This window comes from Schistocerca americana, chromosome 8 (assembly GCF_021461395.2).
Source record: "Schistocerca americana isolate TAMUIC-IGC-003095 chromosome 8, iqSchAmer2.1, whole genome shotgun sequence".
Taxonomy (NCBI): domain Eukaryota; kingdom Metazoa; phylum Arthropoda; class Insecta; order Orthoptera; family Acrididae; genus Schistocerca; species Schistocerca americana.
In genome coordinates this window covers 122,846,562-122,870,036 of record NC_060126.1, presented here as the reverse complement: position 1 = coordinate 122,870,036, position 23,475 = coordinate 122,846,562, and the positions used below count along the sequence as shown (strand labels likewise).

The 23,475-nt window shown below is 44.3% G+C and overlaps 1 protein-coding gene and 1 non-coding gene across 2 annotated transcripts in view; both read right to left on the bottom strand.

Annotated features, from left to right (window-relative positions):
- The window catches only part of LOC124545031 (protein yellow-like), a 108,249-nt gene extending 88,932 nt beyond the window's left edge, over positions 1-19,317 (bottom strand). The window contains exon 1 of the mRNA XM_047123811.1: positions 19,250-19,317. Coding sequence (XP_046979767.1) covers positions 19,250-19,297 — 48 coding nt within the window. The 5' untranslated portion in view covers positions 19,298-19,317. The remainder of the gene's footprint in view (positions 1-19,249) is intronic.
- Positions 19,318-23,205: 3,888 nt separating this feature from the next.
- Trnas-cga lies at positions 23,206-23,280 on the bottom strand. Its single transcript has one exon. It is a non-coding gene; the product is annotated as a tRNA-Ser (tRNA).
- Positions 23,281-23,475: the final 195 nt, after the last annotated feature.

The following is a 23,475-nucleotide window of genomic DNA, read 5'->3' as shown; positions in this document are numbered from 1 at the left end:
GCCATCAGGAGGCGGTTCGGCGGAGCTCCACGATCTGCAGCGGTCGGGGAGACCATCCACGGCTGTCACACCTGACACACCTGACCTAGCACCCTCGGACTTCCACTTGTTTGGGCCATTGAAGGATGCCATGCATGGAAGGCATTTTGAGGACGATGAGGAGGTGATTCACACAATGAAGCACTGGCTCCGCCACCAGGACAAGGATTGGTACCGACAGGGCATACACGTCCTTGTTTCGCGCTGGAGGAAGTCCACGGAACGGGATGGAGATTACGTGTAAAAGTGGGGTGTGTAGATAAAACACCTTTCTTTCGTTTGCGTATTTCTCATTATGTTCAATAAAGAATTGTTGAAGAAAAAATGCGGAGCATTAGTTTCTGGGCAACCCTCATATTTTCTTCGCCGAACTCAAACCTACATCATACCTAGAGGCGGTGTTACACGGTATCAACATGCTATCCCCTGGGGGACGGTGAGGGGGAGGGTGTGGGGTGTGGTGGGGTGGAGACACATTACTCTATTTCCAGTATGGTGATCGATCGATAATAATGTCTGCTACGGACGTAAGTCAGGACTAATTATGATAAAAGATTTCTGGGTATGTAATATAACTGTCAGTAAAATAAGCCGACGAATAGCCCGTGGATGGAGTCTAATAATTTGAAGAAGCCCATTGCTCACAACAATCTCGCTAACTACACTACTGGCCATTATAATTGCTACACCACGAAGATGACGTGCTACAGATGCGAAATTTAACCGACAGGAAGAGGATGCTGTGATATGCAAATGATTAGCTTTTCAGAGCATTCACACAAGGTTGGCGCCGGTGGCGACACCTACAACGTGCTGACATGAGGAAAGTTTCCAAACGATTTCTCATACACAAACAGCAGTTGACCGGCGTTTCCTGGTGAAACGTTGTTGTGATGCCTCGTGTAAGGGGGAGAAATGCGTACCATCACGTTTCCGACTTTGATAAAGGTCGGATTGTAGCCTATCGCGATTGCGGTTTATCGTATCGAGACATTGCTGCTCGCGTTTTCGAGACCCAATGAAAGTTAGCACAATATGGAGTTGGTGGGTCCAGGAGGGCAATATGGAATGCCGTGCTGGATCCCAACAGCCTCGTATCACTAGCAGTCGAGATGACAGGCATCTTATCCGCATGGGTGTAACGGGTCGTGCAGACACGTCTCGATCCCTGAGTCTACATATGGGGACGTTTGTAAGACAACAATCATGTGCACAGACAGTTCGAGGACGTTTGCAGCATCATGGACTGTCAGCTCGGAGACCATGGCTGCGGTTACCCCTGACGCTGCATCACAGACAGAAGCCCCTGCGATGGTGTACTCAACGATAAACCTCGGTGCACGAACGGCAAAACGTCATTTTTTCGAATGAATCCAGGTTCTGTTTGCAGCATCATGATGGTCGCATCCGTGTTTGGCGACATCACCGTGAACGCACATTGGAAGCGTGTATTTGTTATCGCCATACTGGCGTATCACCCTATGTGTTCGTATGGGGTGCCATTGGTTACACGGCTCGGTAACCTCTTGTTTGCATTGACGGCACTTTGAACAGTGGACGTTACATTTCAGATGTGTTGCGACCCGTTGCTCTACCCTTCATTCGATCCCTGCGAAACCCTACATTTCAGCAGGATAATGCACGACCGCATGTTGCAGGTCCTGTACGGGCCTTTCTGGATACAGAAAATGTTCGACTGCTGCCCTGGACAGCACATTCTTCCGATCTCGCACCAACAGGAAACGTCTGGTCAATGGTGGCCCAGCAACTAGGTCGTCACAATACGCCAGTCACTACTATTGATGAACTGTGGTATCGTGCTGAAGCTGCATGGGCAGCTGTACCTACCTATACACCCCATCCAAGCTCTGTTTGACTCAATGCACAGGCGTATCAAGGCCGTTATTACGGCCAGTGGTGGTTGTTCAGGGTACTGACTTGTCAGGATCTATGCAACCAAATTGCGTGAAAATGTAATCACATGTCAGTTCTAGTATAATATATTTGTCCAATGAATACGCGTTTATCATCTGCATTTCTTCTTGGTGTAGCAATTTAAATGGCCAGTAGTGTATATCCATAAAACGTATGTTAACTGACACTGTGCGCAGAAGTCTATGTGATTTGAGTCAGGGCTACGTCCATTAGTGAGTTAGTTATTTTAGTAACTACATTGAGAAGTCATGGGATAGCGATATGCACATATGAGGAAGGCGGTAGTGTCGGGTACACAAAGTATAGGAGGGCAGTGCATTGGTGAAGCTGTCGTTTGTACTCAGGTGATTTATGTGAGAAAGTGTCCGACGTGCTGATGGTCGCGCGACGGGAATTAATAAATCTCTAATGCGGAATGGTAGTTGGAACTAGGCGCAGGGGACGTTCCACTTCTGAAATTGTTAGGGAATTCAATATTCCGAGATCCGCAGTGTCAAGTATGTGGCGAAAATACCACATTTCAGTCATTACCCATCACCATGGGCAACCAAGTGGCTGGCGGGCTTCACAAATGACCGAGATCAGCGGCGTTTGCGTAGATTTGTCAGAGCTAAATGAGAAGCAACATGGCGTCAAATAACCACAGAAATCAATGTGGGACGTAGGACGAACGTATTCGTTAGGACAGAGCGGCGAAATCTGGCGTTAATGGGCTATGGCAGCAGACGATCGTCACGAGTGCCCTCGCTAAGATAACGACGTCGCATGCAGCTCTAGTGCAATCGTGACCGTATCGGTTGGACAATAGACGACTGGAAAACCGTGGCTGGTCAAATAAGTCTCTATTTCAGTTGGTAAGAGCTGATGGTAGGGTTCTAGTGGGGAGCAGCCCCCACGAATCCATGGACACAAGCCCTGTGCATGCTGGTGGTGGCTCCTTAATGGTGTGGTTTGTGTTTATAGGAACGTAATGGGTCCTGTGGACCCACTGAACCGATAATTGACTGGAAATGATTATGTTCGGCCACTTGGAGACCATCTGCAGCCATTCATGGACTTAATGTTCCCAAACAAGGATGGAATTTTCTTGGATGACAATGGTCCGTGTCGCCGGGACTCAATTGTTCGCAATTGGTTTGAAGAACATTCAGGATATTTCGAGGGAATGATTTGTCCATCCAGATCACTCGACATGAATCCCGTCGAAAGTCTATGGGACATAATCGAGGGGTCAGTTCATGCACAGAAGCCTGCACCGGCAAAAATTTGCAATTATGGACGGTTATAGAGGTAGCAGGGCTCAGTATATCTGCAGTAGAATTCCAGCGACTTGTTGAGTCCATTCTACGTCGAGTTGCTGGACTATGCCGGGCTAAAGGAGGTCCGACACGATATTAAGAGGTATCCCATGCCTTTTCATTTCGTTTCCTCCTCCCATGTGTGGTTCACGATATTTGTCAGCAGTGTAGTTTTCGGTTTGTAGTTGTGAAAATGATTCATAATCGTACTGTTGGACACTCTCTTTGCACCCTGGAGAAGTCTTTCTTTCAAATGAGTCTAATTTTTCAACACTTGAGGCAATAAATCTTTCATGGTGCTTTTCGTCGACTGACTTGGGTGTATTCACTTAACTCTTCGTAATACTTCCATGAGCCACCTGATCTCATTGCCCTTTAGCTTCATCTGATGGTTGAATTTAGAGACTTCTGCAGAATATCTGCGCTTCAGCTAAGTGTCGCTGTTTTCTGTACTTGGCGCCTGAGAAGTGGAACTCTCTTTTAGCTAACAGCTGTGGCGAATTCTGGCAACTTGCCGCGACGTTGCCTCTGCTGTAGATGAGTGGTTTCTCGTTTTGTTTATGCTATCTCTAAGATGACTCGATTAGCGACTGAGTTACTCATGCTGTGATTGATTTCTGATGTCGTGGAAGCAAAGCAAAACAAAAAAAGAAAGATTCAAATGGCTCTGACCACTATGGGACTTAGCATCTGAGGTCACCAGTCCCCTAGAACTTAGAACTACTTAAACCTAACTAACCTAAGGACATCACACACATCCATGCCCGAGGCAGGATTCGAACCTGCGACCGTAGTGGTCTCGCGGTTCCAGACTGAAACGCCTAGAATCCCTCGGCCACACCCGCCGGCGGAAGCAAAGCAAACACGATTGATTTGGAACAAGTGAACAGTTAGGAAAATTCACTACACGTCAGATACTGTGGTCAGGCGAATACAGGGTTATCAATAAAAAATCAAATAGAGGTAATGCAGGAGTAGGTTTAATAATGAATAAAAAGATAGGAGTGCAGGTAAGCTACTACAAACAGCATAGTGAACGCAAGATAGACACGAAGCCCATCCATGCCTACTACAGTAGTACAAGTTTACATGCCAACTAGCTCTGTAGAGGATGAAGAAATTGATGAAATGTATGATGAGATAAAAGAAATTATTCAGGTAGTGAAAGGAGACGAAAATTTAATAGTCATGGGTGACTGGAAATCGAGAGTAGGAAAAGGGAGAGAAGTAGTAGGTGAATATGGGTTGGGGTTAAGAAATGAAAGAGGAAGCCGTCTGGTAGAATTTTGCACAGAGCATAACTTAATCATAGCTAACACTTGGTTCAAGAATCATAAAAGAAGGTTGTATACATGGAAGAATCCTGGAGATACTAGCAGGTAACAGATAGATTATATAATGGTAAGACAGAGATTTAGGAACGAGGTATTAAATTGTAAGACATTTCCAGGGGCAGATGTGGACTCTGACCACAATCTATTGGTTATGACCTGTAGATTAAAACTGAAGAAACTGCAAAAAGGTGGGAATTTAAGGAGATGGGACCTGGATAAACTGAAAGAACCAGAGGTTGTACAGAGTTTCAGGGAGAGCATAAGGGAACAATTGACAGGAATGGGGGAAAGAAATACAGTAGAAGAAGAATGGGTAGCTCTGAGGGATGAAGTAGTGAAGGCAGCAGAGGATCAAGTAGGTAAAAAGGCGAGGGCTAATAGAAATCCTTGGGTAACAGAAGAAATATTGAATTTAATTGATGAAAGGAGAAAGTATAAAAATGCAGTAAATGAAGCAGACAAAAAGGAATACAAACGTCTCAAAAATGAGATCGACAGGAAGTGCAAAATGGCTAAGCAGGGATGGCTAGATGACAAATGTAAGGCTGTAGAAGCTTACCTCACTAGAGGCAAGATAGATACTGCCTACAGGAAAATTAAAGAGACCTTTGGAGAAAAGAGAGCCACTTGTATGAATATCAAGAGCTCAGATGGAAACCCAGTTTTAAGCAAAGAGGGGAAGGCAGAAAGGTGGAAGGAGTATATAGAGGATCTATACAAGGGCTATGTACTTGAGGACAATATTTTAGAAATGGAAGAGGATGTAGATGAAGATGAAATGGGAGATATTATACTGCGTGAAGAGTTTGACAGAGCACTGAAAGACCTGAGTCGAAACAAGGCACCGGGAGTAGACAACATTCCATTAGAACTACTGACGGCCTTGGGAGAGCCAGTCCTGACAAAACTCTACCATCTGGTGAGCAAGACGTATGAGACAGGCGGAATACCCTCAGACTTCAAGAAGAATATAATAATTCCAATCCCAAAGAAAGCAGGGTTGACAGATGTGAAAATTACCGAACTATCAGTTTAATAAGTCACAGCTGCAAAATAATAACGCGAACTCTTTACAGACGAATGGAAAAACTGATAGAAGCGGACCTCGGGGAAGATCAGTTTGGATTCCGTAGAAATGTTGGAACACGTGAGGCAATACTGACCTTACGACTTATCTTAGAAGCTAGATTAAGGAAAGGCAAACCTACGTTTCTAGCATTTGTAGACTTAGAGAAAGCTTTTGACAATGTTGACTGGAATACTCTCTTTCAAATTCTAAAGGTGGCAGGGTAAAATAGAGTGAGCGAAAGGCTATTTACAATTTGTACAGAAACCAGATGGCAGTTATAAGAGTCGAGGGGCACGAAAGGGAAGCAGTGGTTGGGAAGGGAGTGAGACAGGGTTGTAGCCTCTCCCCGATGTTATTCAATCTGTATATTGAGCAAGCAGTAAAGGAAACAAAAGAAAAGTTCGGAGTAGGCATTAAAATCCATGGAGAAGAAATAAAAACTTTGAGGTTCGCCGATGACATTGTAATTCTGTCAGAGACGGCAAAGGACTTGGAAGAGCAGTTGAACGCAACGAACAGTGTCTTGAAAAGAGGATATAAGATGAACATCAACAAAAGTAAAACGAGGATAATAGAATGTAGTCGAATTAAGTCGGGTGATGCTGAGGGAATTAGATTAGGAAATGAGACACTTAATGTAGTAAAGGAGTTTTGCTATTTGGGGAGCAAAATAACTGATGATGGTCAAAGTAGAGAGGATATAAAATGTAGACTGGCAATGGCAAGGAAAGCGTTTCTGAAGAAGAGAAATTTGTTAACATCGAGTACAGATTTAAGTGTCAGGAAGTCGTTTCTGAAAGTATTTGTATGGAGTGTAGCCATGTATGGAAGTGAAACATGGACGATAAATAGTTTGGACAAGAAGAGAATAGAAGCTTTCGAAAAGTGGTGCTACAGAAGAATGCTGAAGATTGGATGGGTAGATCACATAACTAATGAGGAGGTATTGAATAGGATTGGGGAGAAGAGAAGTTTGTGGCACAACTTGACTAGAAGAAGGGATCGGTTGGTAGGACATGTTCTGAGGCATCAAGGGATCACAAATTTAGCATTGGAGGGCAGTGTGGAGGGTAAAAATCGTAGAGGAAGACCAAGAGATGTATACACTAAGCAGATTCAGAAGGATGTAGGTTGCAGTAAGTACTGGGAGATGAAGAAGCTTGCACAGGCTAGAGTAGCATGGAGAGCTGCATCAAACCAGTCTCAGGACTGAAGACCACAACAACAACAAGCATCGTTGTACCACTCACAGACGAAATCTTATTTCGTCGGCAATAAGGGAGATGATTATCAATATGAACAACTATAACTGTTAATTTGAACAACACAGCCTGCTACGTAATTAAGCTGTTGCCTCAAAAAAAAAAGCTAGGCACATAAATAGCACTCATTGGAATGGCGACAGGGAAGGCATCCGGCCACCCCTTAACCTGGCCATAACAAATTTGTTTATAACTGTACTGACCCTGCACCGAAGCCGGAGAATGGCATGAAGAAAAAGAAGAAAATAATATAGTAAATGTGCCAGAGTGGCTTCTAGTAGAAATATCAATTGAGAAAGATGATATTTATCAGTAGGTATGATTAGCACCCACAGGTTATAATGGGGGATAACAGATAGTGGAGTGCTAGGCTGTGTGAACGGTACTTTTTGCCTGTGTATAGTTTTACTTTCGGCGGACCTATGTATAATGTGCTGTATATTCTGCACTATAATGTAGACGTGTCATGAGTGCTAAACTCGTAATGAAACAAAATTTATAACCAAAAAATTTTTTAAGCTCAGAAGATGTTTCAACTGTTGAAACCGATCGTCAATAATAAATATTGATTAATGCGGTCCTGCATATATAAAGTTCTTTCAAGTGAAATAGAGATCGCTCCTTTCCATTTTCTCAACATGAGAAACTTCAGTTGTATGATAGAATATTCTCATTCAGTCTGGCTACGCCAATAGTATATTTTCGGTGATTTTCAATTTGCAGAAATCAACGTCAGAAGCAACTGGACTTCTTTTATTTTCCTGTTGTAGATGACAACCAAGTGTTCCCTGGTTAATTATCCATCCTGATTCTGCAGAATGTAAAAGAGGAAACTATTACTAGTGTGGTTATTCTATAATCTTCTTTAATCTACAATCTGTGGAAGTCGTAGTTCAGGGCGAAGGTGGTTCTGTGATGTTTTGGAGGTGTTGCGATGACTTGGGCTCATTCATTCAGGTTACGGTGAATCTCAACAAGGACACTTATTTTAACATTCTCGGTGACCAGGTATTGCCCTTTCTTCGTGATCAATAAGTTCCGTCATCCAAGATGACAACGGCTGTGCTCAGAAGGCAGCACGCATACTGTCACGGTTTTACGAACGTTCGAGCACCCAGTCGCACTTCGACCGGTCCGCTGAATCAATCGCTCTTAATCTCATAGGAAATGTGTGGGACTAAAACTGAGGCTGAAATGTAGCGATTCACACCCCGTAGTCTGGTAGCTCTCAGGATCTAATTGTCAGCGAGTAACCATCGACTGGAAATTGTATACCTGAAGGTGTATATTGTTGTTTTTGGCAAAATGAGGCCATTATCAAAGTTAGAGATGATGTTATGGCGTATTAGCGTGATGCCTCTTGGTGGTGATTTGGTTTGTATGGTGAGTGAAATTACATCTTTGATTTAACTATTATTATCACTGCCACTTAAAACTACGATATCTTTTTATGGAAGCGTTGGAGAATATTGCTAACATGTACGTAATAACTGGAGAAATAATTACTCTGTAGTTTACTTGTGGGCACGAATTCAACTGTGTTGTGTGTCTGCATTATTTTCTTCGTTTACTTAGGTTGTGACGTAGAACTGAGCCCGTTTTAATCCCGGTAACGGAAGAAGTTCCAGGCTACCGCATTAGCCCCGGAAAGGGGAGATAAGGTGGTAGCGTAAAATTCCTAAAGCCCTGGGTTGAGCTGTAGTCGTAGGTGTAGCGTCTCATATGGTGGGAGTATATAGCGCTGTTGACAGTTACTCGTACAGCGCATTCTGATGTTAAACCCTGGCAGCGCTTGGTGCTATTCGACAAGAATAGACAGTGTTTTCTCATCCCTTTATCTGACGCTCATGTATCCACAACACAAATACTACCAATACACTGTAAAAGGACATAACGCAGTCATCTTCAGGCCTACCTATGCAGTGTTCACGGAGTACCATGCAGTGCTGAAGCTGTGACACTGACAGTAAATAGGTCCGAGTAGTGAAGCGGTGCACCCATCTTAGCCAGGCTGTGTGCTGGACACAGTTGTGAGACGGTGTAGCTATTCCACTTTTACTTTTGATCTAAAAAATTAAAGGCTGCTGTTTCATAAATCGCACATGTTCTCCGCTTTTTCATACGATTTTGAGGAAACTTTCCATAAAAAAATTCTTGGGACAACACAACCAGGACGACGGAGAATCTGTAGAGATACGTGGCTTTGGAATGACACCGTCAAAGACGCGCTACACACAAAGAAACGATTGTGTCATGAGTTTCTTGCCGATAAAACAGTGGAGCGATGGAATGCGTAGAGAAGAGCCCGAAGAGATGCAAAGCAGGCTATGGCAGCAACCAAATCCTCATGGTTTGCTTATACATACGCCAGACTTGACACACGTGAAGGAGAGCGGGACTTATATCGTCTCGCTAAAGCAAGGCATCGCAATTCAGAAGATGTTCATCGGTTCTACGGAATCAATGATGAGACCGGTAATCTGCTGGTTACGAAGATTGTCAACGGCCGGGACAGCGGTGTGCTAACCATATGCCCTTCTGTATCCCCATCCGGTGACGCCTAAGGGCTGAGGATGACATCGCGGCCGATTGGTATCGTTGATCCTTCAAGGCCTGTTCTGACAGTGTTTCTTTTACAGAGGCAGCATGGCTCGATATTTCCGCAAGGGACTTTCAACGACTTGGTAAGTATGTGCTACGTCGAGTTGTTACACTACTCCGGGCAAAACGAGATCCGACACGATATTAGGAGGTATCCAACTTCATTGTATGTGGAAGTTGTCCGTGACAAGGCTACAGGAACGTGTCACGTGCGAGGATTCTGCGGCATGCTGTGTCCTGTTGCTTGTATTGTGCGGCATGCTTGTATTTTGCGGCATGCTGTGTCCTGTTGCTTGTATTGCTTCTATCGGAAAACTAGTGTCCCGTGGATAAGCGTCGCGCTGTATGACCATTATCGCAACGCGTCGTGTCTCATGTCGTATTGCGTCAGTGAGAACTGCACCTGACATTTTCAGGCGATGGACGAAAGCGATTTTATGTACTTTTTTTTATAAATTTTTAATTGTTTTGATCGTAGAAATAGATCTTTGCGATCAGGACAATTAAAAGATTTGTTCTTTTTTAAAAATTTTAAATACCTTACTATTACGTCACTGGTCAAAGCCAGCGGCTGGTACTGCATAATTATCTTCACTCCTAGGCATTTTACAGTAAACTGAAGGAAGGGAGCACAGTGAAACCCTTTAGTGAGCCCAGAAATATGAGATTTCCGAACTACGACAAGTGGAATGCGTACTTGATCGAATAAAAACATGAATATGCCGCTAATACAGGTTGGTCTGGAAGTCGTGACTGCGCCGGCCGGAGTGGCCGAGCGGTTCTAGGCGCTACAGTCTGGATCCGCGCCACCGCTACGGTCGCAGGTTCGAATCCTGCCTCGGGCATGGATGTGTGTGATGTCCTTAGGTTAGTTAGGTTTAAGGAGTTCTAAGTTCTAGGGGACTGATAACCTCAGATGTTAAGTCCCATAGTGCTCAGAGCCATTTGAAGTCGTGACTGCAGCCCGCATTGAAAAGTTGTTCACTGGGTTGCCTATGTAAGGCGCGAAGTAAGTCGATGCGATAATACGGAGCGGATGGTTTGCCTATACGGGGCAGTCAAATGAATACCGAACAGACGGCTCAACGAGGGCATGAAATGGTTCGATTCAGAAGTAATCACTACACACGTTAAGACATTTATGCTGCTGGGAGGCGAGACGATGAGTTACGTTCTTAGAACGCGGTCGGCAACTGCCAGACCTGCAGCCTCACCCACTCTTGCACCTTCTCGTCCGACTGAAACCGACGTCCACTCATGTCTTTCTTCAGGTCACCAAAGATGTGAAATCCCACGGTGAGAGATCAGGGCTGTACGGAGAATGTCGCACTGTTTCCCAACCAAATAGCTGAGACATAGCCCCCCGCCCGGTTGGCATTGTGTGGCAGCTGTTATGGTGCAACAGGATGATCCCACCCGATTGCATTTCTGGGTGTTTTCACTTTATGGCGAAACGCAGTTTCTGCGCAGTGTATCCATAGTGCTGCTCATTGATTGTACTTCCACGTCCGGCAAACTCGACGAATGGAAGGCCCCTGCTATCGAAGAAGGACTCTCGTGACCTTGCCGAAACTCTGTGTTACAGCTTTGGATTTCCTTGGGGTGGGGGGTGGGGGGGAGGTGTGGGCTGTTTCCACTGTCGGTTGGTTGGTTAATATGAAGAGAGGGCACCAAACAGCGAGGTGATTAGTCCCATCGGATTAGAGAATGATGAGAAGGAATTTCGTCAGTGCCATTTTAAAGAAACCGTCGCGGCATTTGCCTGAAGCGATTTAGTGAAATCACGGAAAACCTGGATCAGGATGGCCGGACGCGAGTTTGAATCGTTATCTTCTAGAATGCGAGTCCAGTCTGCTAACCACTGCGCCACCTGCCTCGGTGTTTCCACTGTTAGCTTTGGTGTTTGTCCTCGGGACTGCAACATCCTCTTACAGGCCTTTGCGACCTGAAGAAAGATAGGAGTGGATGTCGGTTTGAGTCAGACGAGGAAGTGCCAGAGTGGGTGCGGCTGTGGATCCGGCAGACGCCGACCGTGTTCTACGAAACAGGAATCGATCGTCTCGTCTTCCAATGGGATAAATGACTTAACGAGTGCGGTAATTACTTTTGAATGGAACCATTCACTGGTCCCGTTGTGGCGGGTGTTCGGTTTCCATTTGACTGACCCTCATACTGTACATGTTCTGACAGGCTTGTCGCGTAGTCCAACTCCGGCGCTTATTACGAATCGAAACTTGAAGAGATGCTCTATTCACTAATATGAGTCGTCTTCTAAAACCCCAGAGGTACTTATGAATAATCCTGTATAAAGAAAGATTCATCTCATGACCCCCCAGGGTACCAGAGAGAAAACGTTCTACGTTAGCAGCAATCTCATTGGCTGCATTACATATTAATACGCGGATCGGCGGAAGGAGAATTTGGTCCGTCTCTATGACAGCGCCATCTCGTAGTGCGGAGAAGGACGAGCGCTGCGCCTGCGCTGTTGTGCTTTTCGGGGCGTGCTCTAGTGGGAAAGTTGTGTACGCGCTGACTACGTGGAACTATGTACACAACATTAACTCAACTGAAGATGCATTACATTTTCGGTTTTCAATTGAGTACAATTAAAGTACAGTGTCTAACGTCGGTTTGCACATGCATAGTAATCCACAGTGACGATTTGACTATTATCACTCTGAAGTAATGTTCTACATCACATAGGTTTCAAGATCGACATTTGCATGGGAGCTTCTCAAGCGTTTTGGCGAGTTCGAGGTTCAAAGCTTTAGGAGCCACTCTGAACACACTGCGAGAGCGTAAACCAAAGCGAAGCGCCGTTAGCGCAACTGGTTGAAATGGCAGGTTACAGTTCTGCCCGTACTGCGTTCGGATGTAATAATTGCTTTGCTGGGCATTCACCAAACACTTATATCGCTATAAGGAATCGTCTTTCTTTGGACATGAGAAATTGTAACAATAACGACATTCATGACGAGGTATAGTCCACAGCTCCTGGTCTAATTTTAACACACTAGAGATTCATCTTAGCTAGTAGAGACAAAAGAGAAAGGAGAATGTAATTTGGTTCTTTCACTTATAAACATACAAAATTATTTAGTTTGCAGATTATCAAGATTGATGACAACTTATGACACGAACATCAAGGAAATTCAGTGTAACTTGTAAAGCTACAGAACTTATCCGAATAGCTTATAAAAGCACATACATCTCCACGAAGTGTTACTCCAAAGTATTTTTAAGAATAGATCGTTAAATAAACGATAATCTCTATTGCGTGACCGAGCGGTTCTAGGGGCTTCAGTTCAGAACCGCGCTGCTGCTTCGGTGGCAAGTTCTAATCCTACCTATGGCATGGATGTGCGTCATGTCTTTAGGTTAGTTAGGTTTAAGTAGTTCTGAGTCTAGGGGACTGAATGACCTCAGTTGCTAAGTCTCATAGTGCTTAGAGCCACTTGAACCATTTAATATCGATTCATTATTATTCTTCTACTGTACATTGCTACGAGTGAACCACAGTTATTACCGTTATTACTATTGCTTCTCTCCAAAGAAACATGATTCGAAGTAGCGATACAAATGTTTGTTGGGAGATTAGGAAAAAGGGAAATGAGGGTAGAATTGTAGTGTGACGCCTCAACCGCTTGACCTGGTGACGCTACTCGTCGCCTGTCGCTCTATTGTGGTACTGAACAGGCTCGTATAACTTTGAACCTCGATTTCTGGAAAATGCTTGAGAAACGCATCGTCCTGTCACAGCAACTGATACATTTTTATCCGGATCAGAATAACAATTAATTGTTTGGAAAAGAACTACCACAGCAACAACCAACCAGAGTTGCTCACGCCTTCTGCTTTGTTGACCGTTGTCATATCGCTCTGCCCACGGCAGAAACCATCACTAACGTAACTGTTGTGTTGTTTATGTGCGGTTTCTCTGAGTTGACTTCCTTTCTAATCAGTTAAAGAATGTCAAAGCCAAAACCCCTTTCACGTGAGCAACCGAGTTTAAGGCTGATTTAGTACCTCTTTCAACTATAAACTACAATAGATAATTGGGAAAAGAAATTGTGTCATGTAGCTGGAAGAAAGCACACATCACAACCGTCTACAAGAAGGATAGACGAAGTGATCCACAAAACTACTGTCCAATATATTTATCATCCATTTGTTGGAGAATCTTACTTCACAAATGTAATCTATCTCGAACAGAATTACCCCTTCTATGCAACCGGCACGAATTCCGTAAGCATCGGTTATGGGAAAGCCAATTCGTGCAGTTCTGACATGACATCCTGAAAGCCGTGGATCAAGGCAGTCAGACGCAATATTTCTCGATTTCCGAAAAGTATTTGACTCGGTACCACATCACCGCTTACTGTAGTGTGGGGTATCAAGAGGATTTTGTGCAGTCTTAAGGATTTTTTCGTAGGGAGATGGCAGCATTCTTTCGTGGATGGAGGATTATCGACTGACGTAGAAGTAACTTGAGCAAGTGTCTTGGAACCATTGTTGTTCTTGTTGCATACTAACAACTTTGCAGATAATAGTAAAAGTAGCCTCAAATGTTTCGCAGATAATGCAGTTATCTGTAATGAATTACTGTCTGCATAAATATTCAGTCAGATACCGATAACATGCAAAGGTCATGTAAAGACTGTTTTAAATTTTGAGAAATGTAAAATTGTGCACTTCGCGAAACCGAAAAGTATAGAACGCTTTGACTGCAGTATCAACGAATCACAGTTGCAATCGATCAACTCGTAACAAATATTGTGCTGTGAAACTTCGTAGGGATATGAAAGGGGCCACAGCCACCAGCCAGAATATGAAAGGGAACGATCACATAGTCAGGCGTTAGTAAATCAGGTGGCATACAACAGTTCATTGGTAAAGGACTAGGGGAATACCGTCAGTCTCCAAAGCAGATTGCTTGTAAATCACTCGTGCGACCCATCCCAGAATACTGCTCGAGTGTGTGGGACCCATATCAAACAGGACTGAAGCCGTCCTTACATTGGTAATGTTTCTCATCGCGAAGTACACCAGACGTAGTGTCCGTCGTGCTTACTGTACGCTCCGAAACCACGTGACACATCACACGGAACACGCTCCTCGTTCGCAGCGCTGTCCTGCGGCGGTTGCTGCATCTGCTGCACGAATCACAAAGTTTGTTTACACGAACGGACGCGCATAAAATAGATGTGTTGACTATCTTCGGGATCCGCGAAGAAGGACGGAGAAAATCACGAAGATGTTTCTAGATTCGTCGATAGCTTGAACAGCGAATTGCTGCAGAACGATCTGGGGTACATACTGATAGAAGTTATTCATTAACTGTGGTGTGCGTTCTGTAAGACCTTCGGTACACACACCATCAGATTATTTGACTTGTCGCTCTAACGAAGTAGGCGAGTGTCAGCAATATGTCTGGCGTGTTTATCTTCTGCCGTTAGGTCAGACGATAGAAATGCTACTTGCACGCTTAGAGTAGCAGATTGACGGTGACCAACTTTAAACAGAACTTGATTAATTTTCACACACATTTATTAAAATAATAACAAGCATAAAATTACTTAACTTGGTTCTGGATGCTTTTTACAATTGACACTCTGAAGTTCCTTTGGTCTTGGTGCGTTAATCTTATCCTCACATATCTCTGATACTTGACAAAGTGTCTATACATTTATCTTCATGGCTATGTACAGGAATATGATAATCTTATTAGGCGCAGACTGAAACTTGATTACAGACTAATGCAGACTGACAAATCGGAGGTCTGTACACTCGTTATAATACCTCGCGCGTTCAGGTATCACTGCGCGAGTGTGATCCGCGAGGAGAAAACGTTCTACGTTAGCAGCAATCTCATTGGCTGCATTACATATTAATACGCGGATCGGCGGAAGGAGAATTTGGTCCGTCTCTATGACAGCGCCATCTCGTAGTGCGGAGAAGGACGAGCGCTGCGCCTGCGCTGTTGTGCTTTTCGGGGCGCACTCTAGTGGGAAAGTTGTGTACGCGCTGACTACGCGGAACTATGTACACAAAATTAACTCAACTGAAGATGCATTACATTTTCGGTTTTCAATTGAGTACAATTAAAGTACAGTGTCTAACGTCGGTTTGCACATGCATAGTAATCCACATTGACGATTTGACTATTATCACTCTGAAGTAATGTTCTACATCACATAGGTTTCAAGATCGACATTTGCATGGGAGACTTTTTCGAAGCTACTCACCGTCATTGAAAAAGATATTTACCGACAAGACACAAAGATGAGACAGTCCATAAGGCATATATCTTTCACCGAAAGTTTCACAATAGCAAAAACTAGTGTGTAACTTGCGTTTACTTTCTGACACAGACTGGCCGTTACTGTATGAATTCCGGCCATTGGGGGAACATTTCAATCGTTAGCCTCTACAAGAAGAATTGCAGCGTATACATTCTGTATAATAAATAATATCGAATATTGTTGAGCATACTTCTGTAAAATTAGTAAAGTCACAGAATCATTTAGAAAACATTAGAGGAAAAAAAATTGCTGGTAGACCGACGGGAATCCCCAACCTTTTGCTTGACAGTTTGCAACACTGTCTACCAGGCTAGAGCTTGAACACGACTGCAGCGTCTAAGTTACATGGTATACAGTTTTTACAAATGTCTTAAGGTTGTAGCCACATATGTCTTTATCTGACATTTAAACACTGTCTAGCACTTACGGTCACGACACTCCTGCTCATTTGTGTTGTACACTACGACAGCAGCGCTCCAAGCGGACGGGAAGCTACACTCCTGAATGCGATATCGGATGAGTGCGAATAGTATCGTTTATATTGATCTGTAGCATAGTTTTCACAATGGGAAGCGTATGTAGTACCATAAAATCGGTAATAACTAAAAAATTTCACAGCATCTGTTTTTCCTTAGTTTGCTAATGACCTCGGGAGGTACGTCAGTGTCACAGGACAGTTTAAGTACGATTCTCTTGTAACTTACAGGTATTTGCTGAAGAAGTCGTTCTCTTATAAGAACCAATAAACGGCTAGTAAACAGCAGAAGACCTAACCTTTCGTAGAAAGACTTCTTCTACCTACTCACCAATGTGATGTTTCCTTCCCTACGCTTCTAGTCAAATCAGTGAATGTGAAATGTAGGAAACTTGTTATTTAACATACCAAATCAACTCACCCCAGTTATTTAGCTGAAGGTGGCAATAAAACGTCAAAAGCAACAAAACTGTTTCCCAACGCAAAAGAAAGCAATTCCACAATTGTTGCTACATCTGAGCCACAAATGGCAAGAATCTCCAACACATTCGCTTTCGAAGGAGAAGTAATTACATTTACAAAAGTACTCGTGTACTAGAAAGTCGAGTGAATCGTAGGAGGTGTGAATCATTAGGCTAGATAGAAAATTGTTACGTACAAGGACTGTACCTACCATAATAAGAATAGGCAACAATAGAAATATATGTCTATATTTTTTTGCTTTCATCGGAGTAAGCAGCAATTCGAAAGAATTTCTTCATCAGTCATTTGTAGCTTATGTCGTTGCATCAGTGGGATTCGGCTGATATTACATTTATTTCACAGTCGTTCACATCTCTCGATAATTTACTAATGGCTGGAATGCAAAAATACGAGTACAATAACTATTTCATTAATTAAGTGGAAAAATGAGAGCAAACATTCACCTTATATCTGACTTTCTGGCCGCTGTGAGCGCTAGTCTCGTTCCAACTGTCAAACGCTAACAACTTTCACAGCAGTGAGTCCCCCGACAGTATATGTTGGACTGTGGTCCAACAAGTAGTGGTTTTACCCAAAACGAAGCGTTTTCGAGACAATCTCAATGTGCTGGTGTTTTGAAACAGCTTCTATTGATACTTTGTACGCTACAATATCACAAAACAAGAGTGTTCAGCTCCTTCTAACTTAACACAATATGTCTCCTAAGTAGTTTTTCTGACGTAAAACCGATGCTGCGTCTTATTGGTCACGTTGCTGTCCATGAGGCAAAAATCTGACACAGCAGGTTCTTCCTTTCACGCATTCCGCTGTAGTGGAACGTGGAAGTCGTCACTGTGACATCACCAACTACCTGTCGGTTTTAGTCCACACCCGATGATGGAAAGTTGCAAAGTACGTTACACAGGCCAGGAAGACATTAGGGAAACATTAGTTCAGGAACAAACGGAAAACAGGATTTTAGCCGTTAGTCCAGTGATTGCCATCTCAGAGAGAGGGATATCACTGCGCTACGTAATGGACACGGGAAGTCCGATCTCGCTTCAACAGGGGATACTGAACGTATACAGACGAAGGGCTGCACGAATGGCTGCAGGTTTGTTTAACTCGTGCTAGAGTGTATCAGAGATGCAAGAAAAAATGAACTGGTATGCAGCCGAAGATAGCCGTAAATTATCCCGAGGAACTTTACTCAGACGATTTTAATAACTGGCTTTATGTATTGACTATAGGGCTATACAATTTCTTACGTATATAATGTAAATACAGAAAACTGCAAGTCACTTTCTTGAAATAATTATTTATTGCAAGAACCGGTTTTCGAATCTTTTAAGGCTCATTTTCAAATGGTGTAACCTATACACAAAAAAGTGCCTTGTTGCAGTCACTGGTTCTTAAGGGGGGTAGGACGTCAAACGGGCCGTCTTGGAGCAGGAGAGACACCACAGGACAATTTAATTTCCACTGTCTATACTTTTACGAATAAATTCATAAAACTTTGTCAGCATGACCAGGAAGGATTAAGGATCCACAATCATAGCAGCGGAAGTTCGAAAAAATAACAAAATAATTTTTTTTTACATGTGAAAGTTCATCATTTTTTCAGTTCTATTGGCTGCTTTTGTTGCTATAGGTACATGTTTCTTCGTAAGTAAGAGAGATTCTTCGATGACTTTTGTACAGCATACAATCCATACTTACAGGTTTATAAAACTCTAGAAATTATTTAATTTATGAAAAAATGAATGTGCTGTTACATTTTAAACTTCATGTTTAGAAAAAACAAAAATTTTATAGTTAATTATCTCAGTTTTACCACAGTTTTTAATAGATTCCGAAAATTCTAGAGTTTCATACACCTGTACGTATGGTTTATATGCTGTGCGACATCCATCGAAGAATCTCCCTTACTTATGAAGAAAAGTGTACCTATAGCAACAAATGCAGCCAATGGTAAGTAAAAAAAAGGGAAATACAAACGTAAAAATATAAATTATTTTCTTATATTTTTGAACTTCTACCACTATAAGTGTAAATACTGAATCCTTTCTGGTCATTCTGACAAAGTTTTATGAATTTATTTTTAAAAGTATAGACAGTGGAAAATAAAAATTCCTGTGGTGTCTCTCCTGCTCCAAGTCGTCCCGTTTGAGGTCTACCCCCCTTAAACATCCCTTAGGAACTGCGAGGATAAATTAGAGGCAATTATGCAGTGAATCTTCCGGTGTTCCATACGTACGTGGGAGGGGAAGAAGCTCTAATATATGTTCAGTGGGAAGTACCCTCCGCCAAGCACTTCACAATGGTTTGCAGAGTATGAATGTAGACGTATATGTACCACAGTCATGCTAAAGGCGAACAGAATCGGTGCATGTGTTTCCCCCGCTAAGTACTGGCTGCGCTGACGAGCGAGGGGACGAAATCTGGCGGCTGGCCCAGCGGAGGCGGACTCACCGTCTTGGCGGAGAGGTCGGAGCGAGTCCAATCGTGCACGGGCGACATGCCGGCGGCTGTGCGGCTGTGTGGCGCTGCCCGCACTGGTGCCGGCTGCCAAGAGCGCGGCGAGGCTGGGCCGCGGCGACGCCGCTCCTGATTGGCCGGCTCCGGGGCTCCCGGCGTCCCGCGGTGTCGCGACGCGGACCTGCGCCGCTCGCCTCGCCCACCCTGCCACACCTTTCACTCAAAGCGCGACGCAAGCGCGAGCAGCGCACTGCAACACGATACAGAGCAGTGGCTCCCAAAACCTCTGAAGTTACCACTGAAAGAGAAGACGTATCAGCAGGGACACAAAAAACCGTATCCATACTACTTGGTATCGTGAACTTTCAAGTTGATACTCAGACCGTTTATTTCGATACTTTTCAATTGATACTTTTACTCACATCACTACTTTACCTGTAACCCTGTTTGGGTAGAACAACCTGTTTCTTATGGAACACAGAGGGAGGTGGCGTAGTGGCTAGCACACTGGACTCGCATTCGGGAGGACGACGGTTCAATCCCGCGTCCAACGCCCTTGATTTAGGTTTTCCGTGATTTCCCTAAAGCGCTTCAGGCAAATGCTGGGATGGTTCCTTTGAAAGGGCACAGGCGACTTCCTTCGCTAATCCGATGCGACCGCTGACCTCGCTGTCTGGTCTCCTTCCCCAAACAACCCAACCCAACCCCCATCGTATGGAACGGATGCCACAGCCAGATGTAAAGCGATTTCCGATCCAAACACACAGTACGGTTATCTGGTTAACTGGTCAATTTGCCCACTATGTAATGAGTGTGGACAAACCAGAACGGATTTCAGACATAGGATCGGACACTGCTAAAAATGCAGAGGTAGGGCATAGTTATACTTAGTATTGCAATAGTTCGTTTCCGTGTTATCTCGATATGTTTAGGAACTGTAACATTCAGGTTGCGGGGGGTGGACGCGTGGTCTTGGGCGTCTTGCTACGGTCCTGGCGGATGCCCCCGTCGGAGCTTCGAGTCCTCCCTTGGGCATGGGTGTGTGTGTCGTCCTTAACGTAACTTTAAGTTAGGTTAAGTAGTGCGTAGGCTTAAGGATTGGTTCAAATGGCTCTGAGCACTATGGGACTTATCTTCTAAGGTCATCAGTCCCTTAGAACTTAGAACTACTTAAACCTAACTAACGTAAGGACAGCACACACATCCATGCCCGAGGCATGGCGGTCGAGCGGTTCCAGACTGTAGCGCCTAGAACCGCTCGACCACCCTGGCCGGCTAGCCCTAAGGACCGATGACCTCAGCAGTTTGGACCCTTAACAATTCACACACATTTGAACTTTTTTTTTTGTAACAATACGCCACAAGGAAACAGTGAGAATACATTTATATACAAGCATACTGTAACACTGAGACAAAACGCAAAAAACTTTTATTCAAATTTTAATTCAAGAGAGATACTTTTCCTTAGTCATAATTAACTGAATCGCGGAACATAGTGTTCTAATTGTACTGTAACTATTTAATAACAATAGAAAAATTCAGCTCAATCGATAATTGATCATTTTTTGCCCTATGTTTCTTACTGTTTGGTTTAGTCTTACGCAGCTTCGTTTATTTCCAAACTAGCTGAGCTTCCGGCGTTGCTCTGGTATCTATTTATTCCAATCTTATACACTCATCGCCTTCGCCTGAAGATGATGGAGACGCATTCCATCGAAACGTTGCTATGAGACGACGATGCTACTCGGCTGACAACCCGCGAAGACTTCATACGTCAAAAAACGTTTTTCATCACCCCAGTTCTCAGAACTCCTGAACGTAGACATTGACTGTGGATATTATACAACAGACACAGTCCCTTTGACTGTTCAGACATGTCACTAAACCCGCCCAAAGATGTACTAACCATGCATGAGCAGCGTCTATTACACGGAGGAGGTCCGACAGCCGATGAGTTCCAGTCATTTCACCAGGCAGGAGGTACACAGCTCGTCTTGTCTGTAGTTCAACCATGCCTTGACGATCAAGATCGCGGTTCGATCGTGTCCGCATTGTTACTTTGGTGCCAGGAAGGGCTCTCAAGAAGGGAAGTGTCGAGGCATCTCGGAGTGAACCAAAGCGACGTTGTTCGTACATGCAGAAGGTACAGACTGACAGGAACTGTCGATGACATGCCTCGCTCAGGCCGGCCCAGGGCTACTACTACAGTGGATGACCGCTACCTACGGATTATGGCTCGGAGGAACCCTGACAGCAACGCCACCATGTCGAATAATGCTTGTCGTACAGCCAAGCACGTCGTGTTACGAGTCAAACTGTGAGCAATAGGCTGCATGATGCGCAACTTCACTCCGAACGCCCATGGCCAGGTCAATCTTTGCAATCACGTCACCATGCAGCGCGGTACAGATAGGACAAACAATATGCCGAATGGACCGCTTAGGCCTGGCATCACGTGTTGCATTCGCCTTCAACCAGACAATCGTCGGAGACGTGTTTAGAGGCAACCCGGTCAGGCTGAACGCCTTAGACACACTGTCCAGCGAGTGCAGCAAGGTGAATGTACCCTGCTGTTTTGGGGTGGCATTATATGGGTCCGACGTACGGCGCTGGTGGTCATGGAAATCGCCGTAACGGCTGTACGATAGGTGAATGCCGTCCTCCGACCGATAGTGCAATCATATCGGCAGCATATTGGCGAGGCATTCGTCTTCGTGGACGACAATTCGCGCCCCTATAATGCACATTTTGTTAACGACTTCCTTCAGGATAACGACATCGCTCGACTAGAGTGGCCGGCATGTTCTCCAGACATGAACACTATCGAACATACCTGAGATAGATTGAAAAGGGCTATTTATGGACGACGTGACCCTCCAACCACTCTCAAGGATCTACGCCGAATCGCTGTTTAGGAGTGGGACAATCTGGACCAACAGTGCCTTGATGAACTTGTGGATAGTATGCCACGACGAATACAGGCATGCATCAGTGTAAGAGGACGTGCTTCTGGGTATTAGAGGGACCGGTGTGTACAGCAATCTGGACCACCACCGCTGGTAAAACATGCAGTGTATGGTTTTAATGAGTAATAAAAAGGGCGGAAATGACGTTTATATTGATCTCCAATTTTCTGTACAGGTTCCGGAACTCTCGGAACCGAGGTGATGAAAAACTTTTTTTTGATGTATGTATTAGTCCATCTCCTCCTTCTCCTCTTCCTGTCCATCTCCTCTTTCACCCCCATCTTCATCCAACACCGGCCACTCTCTCCTCCCTCTCTCTGTCCATTTCATCATCCGCCCTCTCTGTCCATCTCTTTCCTTCCTCTCCTTTCTCTTGTTCATCTCTTCCTCCTCCTCTTTCTGCCTATCTCTCGTTTCTCCTCTCTCTGTTCATCTCTTCCTTCCCCTCTTCATGCCTCTTTCTCCCCCAGTCTCTGTCCATCTCTTCTTCTTTCCTTTCTCTGTCCATCTCCTGCTCCTCTTATCTGTGCGCATCTCCTTCTCCGCCCTCTCTCTCCGTCCATCTTCTCCTCCCCCCTTCTCTCGCCACGTTATCACCATCTCAATAGGAAGCTAGTGGTTCTTACCCTCACAGCATTTATTTCCGGACCGTAACTTTTATGTGTACCAAATTTGTTTGAAGTCGTTCCAGGGTTTTAGGATGGGCTCTTTACCCGTCGCTTTAAACATATCAAATCTATTTCAGATGTGTTTAAAACATTTCACTCGTATCTTTACACATACTTCCATTTCCCCTATATCTAGCGAATTTCGCCCTGCAGCTTCGTTTTCGCGCATCTCAGTGTTTGTGACGTCATATCTTCTGAAATGTGTGTTGTACTTGGTATAATTTTGTAGGTACATCCTGTGGTATATATGGGTATTATCGGCGAAATTTTTTGTTAATAGTGTTAGTAGTGAAACTTCCTGGCAGATTAAAACTGTGTGCCCGACCGAGATTCGAACTCGGGACCTTTGCCTTTCGCGGGCAAGTGCTCTACCAACTGAGCTACCGAAGCACGACTCACGCCCGGTACTCACAGCTTTACTTCTGCCAGTACCTCGTCTCCTACCTTCCAAACTTTACAGAAGCTCTCCTGCGGACCTTGCAGAACTAGCACTCCTGAAAGAAAGGATACTGCGGAGACATGGCTTAGCCACAGCCTGGGGGATGTTTCCAGAATGAGATTTTCACTCTGCAGCGGAGTGTGCGCT